The sequence below is a fragment of the Eleutherodactylus coqui genome, chromosome 1 (assembly GCF_035609145.1).
Source record: "Eleutherodactylus coqui strain aEleCoq1 chromosome 1, aEleCoq1.hap1, whole genome shotgun sequence".
NCBI classification, from domain to species: Eukaryota; Metazoa; Chordata; class Amphibia; order Anura; family Eleutherodactylidae; genus Eleutherodactylus; species Eleutherodactylus coqui.
In genome coordinates, this window is record NC_089837.1 from 163,361,133 (window position 1) to 163,374,380 (window position 13,248).

At 43.3% G+C, this 13,248-nt stretch overlaps 1 protein-coding gene across 1 annotated transcript in view; it reads left to right on the forward strand.

Moving 5' to 3' along the window:
- The window catches only part of LOC136611005 (cytochrome P450 2J5-like), a 44,311-nt gene extending 35,453 nt beyond the window's left edge, over nt 1-8,858 (forward strand). Inside the window, exons 8-9 of the mRNA XM_066590244.1 lie at nt 4,403-4,544; nt 8,669-8,858. Coding sequence (XP_066446341.1) covers nt 4,403-4,544; nt 8,669-8,850 — 324 coding nt within the window. The 3' untranslated portion in view covers nt 8,851-8,858. The remainder of the gene's footprint in view (nt 1-4,402; nt 4,545-8,668) is intronic.
- Nucleotides 8,859-13,248: the final 4,390 nt, after the last annotated feature.

Below are 13,248 nucleotides of genomic sequence, written 5' to 3' on the forward strand. Positions count from 1 at the left end.
TGCTTTCCTGAACTTATCACACATCCAAAGTGGCCACATCTTGGAGTGTAACAAAGGCCGGTCAAACAAAACCTTACTTTAGACAATCATGATGTTAGCACTGGATACAGTGGCATTGGGGAATGTAGGCCTCCCAAATACAACAAAATGGCCGCCAGAGGCAGAAGGGGGCGGGGCTACAAATCTCCCAGGTGAGGCAAAATGGCTGCCGGAAGAAGGGGCGGGGCCAGGTCCTGTCCCAGATGGGGAGGGACCGGAAGTAACATCACACCCCCCGAAAGTGAGCACATGGGGGGAAGTAACTTCAGGGTGGGGGCAGGCCTCACTACATTTACTGCAGAGTCACACTATGTTGGGTTGTAAACATTGCAAGCACGGCTGCCATTACAGGGAGGGGCTGTAGTCAACACAAAGGCATTACATTGTTCATAAGCAATACACATACCCCCCTACATGCTTTCCCCTCTTGAATCTCTTAACTACGTTATACCAAAAAACTAGCTAAAAACGCCTTTCTTTCTGCTAGGCTTCCTGCTCATCTTCTGAAAACTTTCTACAGCCTATCTTATCTGTCCATGACCTGATATTTCTTTCTGCAACTTTTCCTGGTCCTTTCCCATTGTTCAGTAAACTCTGCTGCCTTCCCTTCAGCAACCAAATCACAAGCTCTATGGCCTTTGTCCTTGCTCACTCTGCTCCCCATTCTCTAAACAACCTGCGTCTATGCCTAACCTTCTCAATCTGCTCAACTCTATTCTATTCGAAGTTTCTGGACACAGTAGTGTTTCTCTTGTAAAATCTGCTTTCTTCAAATCCTTCCAATATAACCTCTCTTTCCCACTCATATTACAATGCACATTAATTCTACAAAACACTAGACAAAGGAAACAGAAGGGTTAATTGGAAAAAGCTTTCAGTTCACTCTTATCAGCAGCCCTCCCCCCAATAATAAACACTGCACATTCTTTCTATAATACCAAACAGACAGGATTACTGGAGAATACCCACAACGGCTCAAGGTATATATCTCATCTACCTTTATATCAACCCACCGTCTAGACAGGACATTTTAGCTATACACAGAGACTGACGATTATTTTCAATGACCAAGAGTTTCTGGAGTCAGCCGTCACACCACGGCTATACTTCACACGTATATACCTTTTCACATATGAGAACATAACACGCTCAATCATAAAAGGTAAATATATGTATCATACATCTTCCTAACCTCACACTAGTTTACCTAGGAGCAAGTGTCTGGCGTGTTCCCTCAGACTTAAACAGCCGAGTCCGCCCTCCTGACACATTAACCCTCACAGAATTTATCTCTTGGTCTTGTATACACAGTGTTTAATCGTCTCAGACACAACAGTCACAGCATACAAAATACCCCTTAAGCAGGTTAAAACGGTGGTCTTTTTTCCGAGTAAGAAAGAACTATATTACCTGCCTTTCATTGATTTATCACTCTGGATCAGGAACAGGCAGAAAAGCAGTCAGAACCCAGATCACATCGGTAGATTTACATAAAGCAATCTTACCGTGTTCTGTAGATTTTCGGGCCCCTGAGTTCTGCGTGCCGTCTGCCGATCTCTGTATTTTTCCAGAATGAAAGAAATCAAAATCTCTTAACTCGGTCCACCCAGGAGACGCCAATTGTGCTGGATTATAGTTTTCTCCAGCAGGTTTTGGGGTATTTTGTAGCTTCCGAATTGCATCGTGTGCACACATCATCGACCAGAATCAGACACAAATGCTGGTCTAAAACCGGGAGAGTCTCTACAATGTGTAGAGGCTCAGGCTTTTTATTATAACACATGATAACCGCCTTTAATGGGCGTGCAACAGATTACATCAGTAACATATAGGATTCTCATTTGTCGGATCATATAGAATCCCCCACCTCTCTGCCCGCCCTCTACTAGCCAGGATGTGGCATGGACTCTGTCCTCTATGCAGGCAACCTTAAGCAGTTTCTGTGTATGTGGCAACCCATTGTTTAACTAGCTTGTGTGAGGAGTGGAAGGGGGCTAGGTAAACACTCAGTGTTTAACACAGATATACACAACACTATGGCCCTTTAACTCTTAGAGGCTGGTTGTGCAACTTGTGTAATTCCTATGTACTTAGCTAACATTAACATTATACATCCATTGTCTAGCAAATACCATGATTAGATTGTGTGTGTCCTTTAAACTCCTCAGAGCTAAAAGTCATTACAACAGCAAAATACATTTGCGTTATACAAATCGATAGACATTTTATACAAAATAATCATCATGTCTATCACACCACGGCATGTCCGATTTCTGTGCGGGGCTTGCAGAGCCCCGCACAGAAATGTCACTCACCCGCCGCCGGCTCCGGTCTGCGCATGCGCCAGCTGACTGGCAAGCCGGCACATCAAACAGCCGCAGCCGTGGGTGCGGGTGAGTGCGCGCTGGTCCCTGCAGGCGGTCACGTCAGGTCCCGCGGCAAGAATCCTCGCCACCGGATCCGACCCGCCCGTCTGCAGGCGGCCTTTATCACATAAAACCAGGAGTGGAAAATAAGCTGACAAAATCTATGATGGAACGATTTGTATGTCTTGCAAGTTTAGGACCCACTGCTGTTTTTGGCTTGCAGATACTAATGCAAAATATTGGCCACATACTGCCATATAAAAGAGGCTCAAAGGTTCACATGTAGCAAAATTGCTTTAGGACATTTTTGCAGCAATTCTACAAGGATCCACAGGGAAATTTAAAGTGACAAATCTGCACTAAATCACAGATTTTGTTGTGAATTGTTTTTGTGTCTTTCCTGCAGAAAAGCAGGAAAATCTGAGTGTGTCAAAAGGCCACTATTACTACCCCTTCCTGGCAACACTTCTCTGCTCCCATGCCGTTCTTTGTACACTCCGCTTCCAGTGATGAAGTATTGTCACGTGTGACCGCTGCCGCTTTTTTCAATGAGAGGCCGGGTTTACAGAGACTGGCAAAGGATCAGAGAAGTGTTGGGATGGGGGCACTAGAGAAGATGACTGTATTTTTTTTAAATTTCATACTACAAGTAAAGTTGGGGTTTCTTTGATTGCAGATTTTGCTGCAGATCCAAATGAGCTATAAAATCCACACCTATTGGGTTTTGTTGGAAATTTTGACTTCCCCATTAAAATGAATAGAGAAAATCTTCAACAAATCCACATCAGAACTTGACATGCTGCAGATTTAATTATGCACTGCATGTCAATTTCTGCAATAAAATTGTCTAAATCTTATCCAATTTGCTGCTACCATATAGTGCTGAAGAAAGATGTGGTGCTGGACAAACAACTTCCCTGACTCCCTGATACACAATTTACATTAGTATGCATTGGATGGCTCCACATGCTGCTCTGACTAGCGAGTACTGCTCACATGCATAGGGTATGGAGTAATTAATAAGAGGCTCTCCATCACAAAATGTGGAGCTTTTATGGCATGTTCCCATGTGGGTGTAAATGCTGTGCATTTTTTTAACAGTAGCAGCATATTGGATTCGATTTAAAGCTCATCAACACTCTGTGTTAAAAAGCCCCACAAAATTCACATTTATAAAATGTAGTACACCAATAGTTTGCTGGAAATTTTCATGGATTTCATCTTTTAATATGCTATTTTCAGCAGGTTTACTGCAGATTTTCTGGTGCAGAAAAATCCTTAAAGGATCTGCCTCGTAGTAATATGGGTGTAAATGCTGTGGATTTTTACATAGAAAATATGAAGCATTTACAGTGCAAGCCATGTGCATAAGATTTAACAAATCTCATCCACAGGGTGGGGGAAAATTCTGCACGGAATTGAGACATGAAGTGGATTTTAAATCTGCAGCATATCAATTGTTTGCACTGCAAAGGGTAAAATCCGCACTCAAATCCGCAGCAGAGGGTGATATCTGAGGCATATCTGCACCAAAATCTGAACCAATAGATGTGGATTTTGATTCTGTGATTAGCTGTAGATTTGCTGTGGATTTTCTACTGCAGAAAATCCTACGCAAACACAGCTACTGTGAGTGTAGTCTTAGCTTAAGTCCAGACATAGCGTAAATACTGTTGATTTTCCATCAGGATTTGCAGGTGGAAAAATCATTGTGATACATTTGCTGCAGTTTATACCATTTAAATTTTAGACAGTGTTAGTAAATCTGTCACAGGGTTCTGAAGTATTTACCCTTTACTCACTGGTAATATGCTGCACTATAGAGGCTATTATCGCCAATTAAGTCCCACGGTAAAGAGGTTCTCTATTTTAGATGCACTGGAACAATTTAAAAATAATCGTAAAAGAGCCTTTAACTTACTGACCCAAGGTGGCCCTCTTTACATTGCAACTTCCCATGCTATATAGAATTAACTCTCCTGACCACTGTTTTACAGGGTACAATAATCCTCCCAAATCTTTCTTCTGTCCTGTATGACTCAAAGCATTGGGAGACTCCATACAAATTCAATCCCAAGCACTTCTTAGATGAAGATGGGACATTTGTAACCAATGATGCCTTCTTACCATTCTCATCAGGTATGTATGGAATATGTTCACAAAAATAGAGAAATATAGAATATTGTATCTGTTGTACACACCGAACAGCATCTTAAGACATCTTTTAGTATATGTACCAGTACTAAATATATCTGAGGAGGTAGCATGCTAATACCTAGACCTTACCATTCAATGCGGTGGGTGTAATTGGTTCATCAAGCACTGATATCCACATATAATGCGATTTTAAACTCTTTGCCCCAAACCTTCACTCCCTGAATATTAGGACATCAAAGGATCACTGCAGTGAGGGGTTATATGGAGAGGACAAATAATAGGGAGGAGAAGGGACAGCCTTGACAGGTGCCATTGTAAATAGCAAAAATAAAAGAGGTTGCATGTGGAAGCTTAACCGCAGATGAGGGGTTTGAGTATAAGCTACGTAAGGCCCTAATAAACTGTCCTTGAGAGCCTATGTGCTCCATAGTAGCAAACCTAAAAGGCTGAGTTGATCGATTGCCTTTGCTGCATCCAGGCTAAGTAGTAAAATTTGAGAATTCTCTCAATTAACCACACCTATTAAATCTATAATATATGTCCCATGTTGTCCCCTGCATGCTTACTGGGTATAAACCTGAATTGATGCTTAAGGAAAAGCCGAGACAACTTTGCATTCAGTCTGTTAGCTCTCCTCAATTCTGATCAGAACATAAAATATTAGCTATTGGTCTATACTTTGAGAAGTTTATATGACCCTTTCCTGGTTTAGGTATGGTGAGGATTTGATTTCTAATGTTAGGGTGCATTCACACGACCGTATATTGGCTGGGTTTTCATGCCCAGCCGATATACAGCATCTCTCTCTGCAGAGGGAGGAGGCTGGAAGAGCCAGGAGCAGTGCTCTGAGCTCCCGCCCCCTCTCCACCCCCTGCACTATTTTCAATGAGGAGAGGTGGGATGGGGGCGGAGCTAATTCTCAGAACATAGCCCCACCCCTGTTCCGCCTTCTCTCATTGCAAATAGTGCAGAGGGGCGGAGATGGGGTGGAGAGGAGGCAGAGAGGGGGCGGGAGCTCAGAACACTGCTCCCGGCTCTTCCAGCCTTCTCCTCCTGCAGAGAGAGACGCCGTATATCGGCTGGGCGTGAAAACCCAACCGATATACGGTCGTCTGAATGCACCCTTAAGCTGTTTTTCCCTTCACTCTCACACAGGCGTTTACAGTGTTTTCAAACACCCGCTAAATCGCTGTACTGAGCCTCCATTAATTTCAATGGGGCTTCTCAGTCGGGTGTTTTAGATTGCTAAATTACACTGTCTGCTCTATTTTAGTGCGTTGCAGCGCTTTTTAACGCACCAGAGCACCCATTGCAATCATAGGGTGTGTTAAAAACGTTGTCTGTGTGTTGGAAAATGTGAGTGGGTGAAGTTTGTCATTTAAATTAATTTTTTTCTTAATTTTTTTATTACATTTTCAAAAACATTTTTTTGAAACAAACAAAAGATACCCTACTCCCCCATCCCAACAGTTTTATATCTCCCCAGATTTCTCCAAACGAAGACTTGAAAAAGCTAGCATACAGATTTATAATTAAAAGTATTAAATCTATATCACATGGATGTGTCTGGTGTTCCTCATATCTTCACAACTGTACTAAGCATCACATTCACAAAAAAAGAGCATATATATATATATATATATATATATACATACATACACCGTATTTTCCGGCGTATAAGACGCCCCTCAACTGTCGACTCATATGCCGGGAATACTCTGTAGATAAAAAAAAATCAATACTCACCTCCCACGGTGCTGCTGCAGGCTGTCGCTTCCTCCTCCACGCCGATAGGGCATTGCTTTCTGGACGCGGGGCTTGAATGCCCTGCCTCCAGAAAGCTAATGCTCTGATTGGCTAACTCATGTCAGCCAATGAAAGCCGCCGCTGTGCTAACCAATCATAGCCATTCAATGATGCAATGTTACCTCAGCACTATAGGAAATAGCAACGAATCACAGCACTGGTTTCAGTATACCTCAGCAGTATAAGAAATAGCAACCAATCACAGCGCAGCTTTCATTTTACCCCAGCAGTATAAGAAATAGCAACCAATCACAGTGCAGCTTTCATGTTACCTCAGCAGTATAATATATAACAACCAATCGCAGCGCAGCTTTCATGTTACCTCAGCAGTATAATATATAACAACCAATCACAGTGCAGCTTTCATGTTACCTCAGTATAATATATAGCAACCAATCACAGCACAGCTTTCATTATACCTCAGCAGTATAAGAAATAGCAATCAATCACAGCCCATCTTTCATGTTACCTCAGCAGTATAATATATAACAACCAATCGCAGCGCAGCTTTCATGTTACCTCAGCGGTATAATATATAGCAACCAATCACAGCGCAGCTTTTATTATACCTCAGCAGTATAAGAAATAGCAACCAATCACAGCGCAGCTTTTATGTTCCCTCAGCACAATATTTTTTGTTTTTCCATCTGGTGCGTACGGGAATAAATCAGAAGCTTTTCCGAGGCGTGAGCTGGCCACATATAGTTGTCCATGTGAGAGCCATTGTGTATTTATCCGATATGATAAGTTCATGTTTGGAGAACTTTGCCTATTCCGGAATTTATGGTGCGACGCGCGCCACCAATTGTAGGATAGATGGACTATGGCAGAAACCTTCGCGGGAGTGTACTCAACGACTTCCCAAAGTTTCATGGCGATCGAATGAATGGTGTAGTAGTGAATAAAGGACACACAGACAGACACACAGACAGACATACATTCATTTTTATATATATAGACTAGCTTACCCGTCGCTCGTTGCTGCAAAGACAGATAGACATACATACATTCGTTTTCATATATATATATATATATATATAGTGACAGTGCAGTAGCAGGAGTGGCCTGTAGGGGGCCTCTGAGCGCAGTCACTGTGTTTGGTTTAGTTAACCTGCACCTGCAAGGGTGCGGCTACACAGATTAAATTTCCCCTCACTCACAAACTTGGTGTCCTTGAGGCCTGTGGGGCCTGAGGTCTATGTAGACCTGGTGCTGGTCTGTGAGTGACCTGGAAGTACGGAGCAGACAAGGGGTAGTCGGCCCCTCGCTCGTCGCCTGTTGCGGTGAAGTCACCTTCCTGGAAGGTCTGCTGAAGGAAGTGGTATGTGTTGCTGTGTGCACTGTGACGGACAACAGTGTGAAGTTGCATATGACATGCTGGACTGTGTGTATACTAAATACGTTGCGATGCTAAAATAAACGCTGGAGGAACCAGCATTTGGACTTTACCCTGTTTCTTCGTGTCATTGCGGTGCTGTCACTCCTGAGCAGGGGGAAGTAAGCAGGAGATCCCGGGCAAGTAACCCCAACTTGCCACAAATATTTATATATATATATATATTTTTTTTTTTTCCAAAAAGGGGACTAATAGTTATACTTCCTCTGGGGAACTCCACAATACTTGTTGTAAGGAGAGACGTACAAAACATACTCTCAGCCTTGACCTAGTTTCTAATTAGATGTAAGGCTGCTACTCCTGTCATCTTAAACCATTTTCTCCACAAATTCTCATACTTATGTGTGGCATTGCATGTAGGATAAATTTCTTTCTGTAAAGATATTAGCTAACTGACCTTCTATATTGACATGATAAGTGATGCACCTCACTGAGCAATAATTTAGGGGGGGTTTGCAGAATATCCACCCAGTGTACTGGCTCAGTGGAACTGATATCCCTTTCCCATTTTTCCATCAAAGTAGATGTTAGTGACTCAGCAGACTTATTGTAAAGCACCCCGCAGTTGAAGTCTCATTGCCAAGGTCTAGGAGGACTGCTGGGGCTAACTTCAAGATTTTCAAATTAGAGGACAGCGACTCTGTATTATTTAGATTACTTTAATTTTAATCACGGTATTAAAAATTCCATCTATCCTACCAATACACAGAAATACCCCATGGATGTATTGCTGTTTAGACTAAGGGAAAACAGATATACGTTAGAAATCCACATTTCCAGTACTCCCAGCTATCAGACATTTATGGCATATACTTTTGATATGCCATAAATGTCTCAGATGGGAAGACCCTTAGGTTTTATTGGGGTGTTCTTGTCTAACGTATCTTCATTTTCTTGCCTGCAGGTCAGCGTGTTTGCCTGGGAGAGCAGCTTGCCAGAACAGAACTTTTCATTTTTATTTCCAACCTCTTGAGAAAGTTCAGTTTTAGGCTTCCAGAAGACAATCAGCACCCTAGACTGGATTACGTTCAGGCAGCCACGCTGCAACCTCACCCTTACCGTATTTGTGCACGAATTCGCCAGTAAAGTTGTTGTTCACCTTCATATGACATTGACTTGAGTTTTTATTCGGCTTTATTTACATAGTGTGTGTGAAAAACAGACCAATTTTAAGGCGTGTGTATAGTCGTGTAACATTCATATGCATTGTATCCATTTTTTTATGTCCATGTGTGATCCATGTGTTTTTTTTTTCTCACATGCACAAAACTTAAGGGAGGCACAATATTTTCCCTAGAAGTGCTTAGCAATAGTCAGTAAAAAAAAAACAGAGCGCACATGGATGTTCTCTGTGTACACTCCATTTTTTTGTGTTCTTGTTGACTTAAATGGTTGACTGTTAACCCTTTCCAATCCAATTTGTATTATGGTTTTCCTATGGGGCTTACTCTTTTTCTGCCGTTATACAATAGCACTATATGCTAGCTAAAGCCAGTACTGCATGAGGTGACACATTGGATAGGCTCTGACAGCAGAGAGGCTGGCAATATACAGTAAGAGAACCCCGATGGATGTCTTCCAGCATCGGAGGCGTACAGCCTTAAATCATAACGTCTTTAGAGGTCAGACAGTGGATTGGAAAGGGTTAAAGCTAGAAGTTGGACCTGAATAACATATGCTGTGATTTTCTTTTACAGTTTATATAAAAAAACGCATGTCTGCACATCACCATTGACTGTAATGTGTCGGTGTGCTTTGTGTGCAGTTAGTTGCATATATGGACAGACCTTAGATGTAAAAATCGCTCGTGTGCTTAAAGGGGTTGTCCCGAGGCAGCAAGTGGGTCTGTACACTTCTGCATGGCCATAATAATGCACTTTGTAATGTACATTGTGCATTAATTATGAGCCATGCAGAAGTTATAAAAAGTTTTATACTTACCTGTTCCGTTGCTGGCGTCCTCGTCTCCATGGTGCCGACTAATTTTCGCCCTCCGATGGCCAAATTAGCCGCGCTTGCGCAGTCCGGGTCTTCTGCAGTCTTCTATGGGGCTCCGTGTAGCTCCGTGTAGCTCCGCCCCGTCACGTGCCGATTCCAGCCAATCAGGAGGCTGGAATCGGCAATGGACCGCACAGAAGAGCTGCGGTCCACGGAGGAAGAGGCCATCTTCAGCGGTGAGTAGAGAAGTCACCGGAGCGCGGGGATTCAGGTAAGCGCTCCGGTGAGCTTTCTTTACCTCCCTGCATCGGGGTTGTCTCGCGCCGAACGGGGGGGGGGTTAAAAAAAAAAAAAACCCGTTTCGGCGCGGGACAACCCCTTTAAGCCTTTAAACTGTATTTTAGAGTCACACTGACAATTCTGGCAGACACCTCTCCAGTAGCTTAAATTCATATAATGTAGTTAGCTTTCCCAACATACCCACAAAATGTTGGAAAATTTAAGCTGTGAAGTCTGTAAAGCTGTGAATGCAGCTTTGAATTATGATATAGGTACTCAACATGAGTACAACATAAATAATACAATCTATCTACTAATCAAGGCCTCATGTCCATGGCCATATAAATAGACAGTTGTTCATCCATGAATGACTGCCTGTTTTACTGCGAATGGAGACAGGTAGGCCGAAACGACCCCCTGCGCCTCTCCACCACTATTCACTGAGTGATATAAAAGCATCTGCGCCCAATAGGTCATCCCGTATAAAGGGACCCCAAGCCACACCTGTTGATTGGTTTATAGCTGAAAAAGGGCTTTCTGTCCTCGCACAATAAAGCAGAACACTGCATTGCACAGCATCTAGAACCTTCTGTGGTCATTTTACATGTGACCACATACTGTTCAGTGTATTTGTATGTAAATTACTCCTTCACTGGATACCCTTCACCCAGGGCCACTTGTAGACACAGGGCCACTGCATCTACATGTAGATCTTATTGCAGAGTTTGAGTGCTGGATGCGACGGAGTCACTTTAGGCAGACATTGTGGAGGAACAACTTGTTTTACTGGATCCACACCTGTGGAGTCAAAGAGATAAACTTTACATGGTGGACTGTACACAGACAGAAAGAAGGAAGTGGAAGAAGAGGAAAAAGAAAGAAAACCAGCGAGTATACAGCAGTGCAGAAAAAAACCCCAAAACAATTCAATAGCAGAGAGACTATATATAAGTATAGTCTCTACTGTCATCTACTGTCCTGTTAATAAACTGCAGTCCCTCCAGCAACATACATGACAAGCTGAAGCTGTTGTATCTCCAACAGATCTGACCATAGATATATAGGATAATAATAGCTATCTGCAAGGAAGAAGTTTATGTCTAAAGGCCCATTTAGACATAACGATTATCCCTCAAAAGATGTCTTGTGAACGACTTTTGAGTGATAATCATTGTGTGCCTTTAAGTGCAAGGTGATCACTTAAACATTGAGCGAATACTTTGCGCTCCGAGCAGGGGATGCAGAAGACAAGTAGGGCTGCTTGTCTTCTGCATCTAGCTGTTCTCTGCTCAGAGCGCCCGGCTGTTGTACAGTCGAGTGCTCTGAGCAGGGTATGCAGAATACAGCTGGACCGCTTTGTTCTTTATACCTCGCCTGTGTTCAGGGAGCAGGATACAGCTGTAACAATAGTATCAGCTGTATCCCGCTGTGCATCCCTGATAAGGCTGATCATTGTCTTTCAGCAAGACAACGATGAGCGTTGGCTTAACGAAAGCTGTACGATGTCAGTGCAGTTACACACCGATTATCGCTCAAAAGACGGCTTTAGAGCGATAACGTTGTGTCTAAATGGGCCTTTACTGCCCTCTTTGTTCCTGTTTAACTCTTTTTATCATTTTTTTCACAACTTCTACAATTTCAACTCTGTTAGCTTTTTGATTGAATCATTCAGTCCAATATCATCTGTACATTCCTAGGCAGGCCTAAAGAAACCACATTAGAGAGTCTCTGTTTTTCACGGACTACGGCATTGGTGTATGGTAAATACACATGATCTTCGTAGTGAAGAATTTCAGTGCTTTCTACAAATGCATCAATTTATTTCTGGGCTCTTGCTATAAAACAAAATAGGAATGTTTTATCTAGCAATAATCAACAGTAACATTGGTTAAAGCTCATCATGCTCCGAAATATTCTACATTCTCTTAACAGTCCAAAAAGGTCACTTTTTCGACAGTTACTGTTATTTAAGTTCCAAAAAGAAAAAAATTCTGGTAATTTTAACCCTCTAAAACATAACAATGGGAATATAATTGTAGAGGAGAAAGGGAAAGCGGAGACATTAAACGCGTACTTTGCATTTGTATACACCAGTTAACTGCTAGTGCCAAATATCACTCAGGGGAACAGTAATCAAGGTTCTTCACCCAATATTACTATTGCAATTTAATGCAGAGAGAAGTACAGATGCATCTGAACACATTAAATGTTGAAAAAGCCCCAGGTCCAGGTGTTATTCATCCATGGGTATTAAAGGGGTCGCCCGAGATATATTTATTTGTTCTTGATGCATGCTTTATCCCATAACCTTAAAGGGGTTGTCCCACGCCAAAACGGCTTTTTTTTTTTTTCAATAGGCCCCCCGTTCGGCGCGAGACAAACACAAGGGATGGGTTAAAAAAAAAAAAAAGTTTAGTACTTACCCGAATCCCCGCTCTGCGGCGACTTCTTACTTACCTTACCAAGATGGCCGCCGGGATCTTCACCCACGATGCACCGCAGGTCTTCTCCCATGGTGCACCGTGGGCTCTGTGCGGTCCATTGCCGATTCCAGCCTCCTGATTGGCTGGAATCGGCACATGTGACGGGGCGGAGCTACGCAATGACGTGTAGAAGGGGCCGGGGCCAGAACGCCGCTCGTGCCGAGACCCAAGAGAAGGGAGAAGACCCTTCTGCGCAAGCGCGTCTAATCGGGAGATTAGACGCTGAAATTAGATGGCACCATGGAGACGGGGACGCCAGCAACGGAGCAGGTAAGTGAATAACTTCTGTATGGCTCATATTTAATGCACGATGTATATTACAAAGTGCATTAATATGGCCATACAGAAGTGCTTACCTCCACTTGCTTTCTCGGGACAACCCCTTTAAGTTCTCTAATGTACATTGTGTCTGAAAAATGTGCCAGTTTCGTGCTTGGAAAAACAGGCATGTGACCGCTGATGTCACACGGGAAACAGGGGCTGATGCGTCCTGTGAACATAATGCCACCCATGTTTAACCACTTCCCGCTCCAGGGCGTAAGTTTACGTCCTGGGAGTGGGGTACTTCCCCCAACAGGGCGTAAACTTACGTCCTGGGGATAGCGCGAGATCACATATGATCCCGCGCTATACCACAGCGGGAGCCGGCTGTCAGTCACAGCCAGCGTCCCACTGCAACAGCGGGGGGGCATCGGAGATGCGCCCTCCCCGCTGTTAACGCCTTCCCTGCCGTGATATAAGTAGATTGCGGCAGGGAAACAGTTCACAGAGGGAGCGCGCTCCC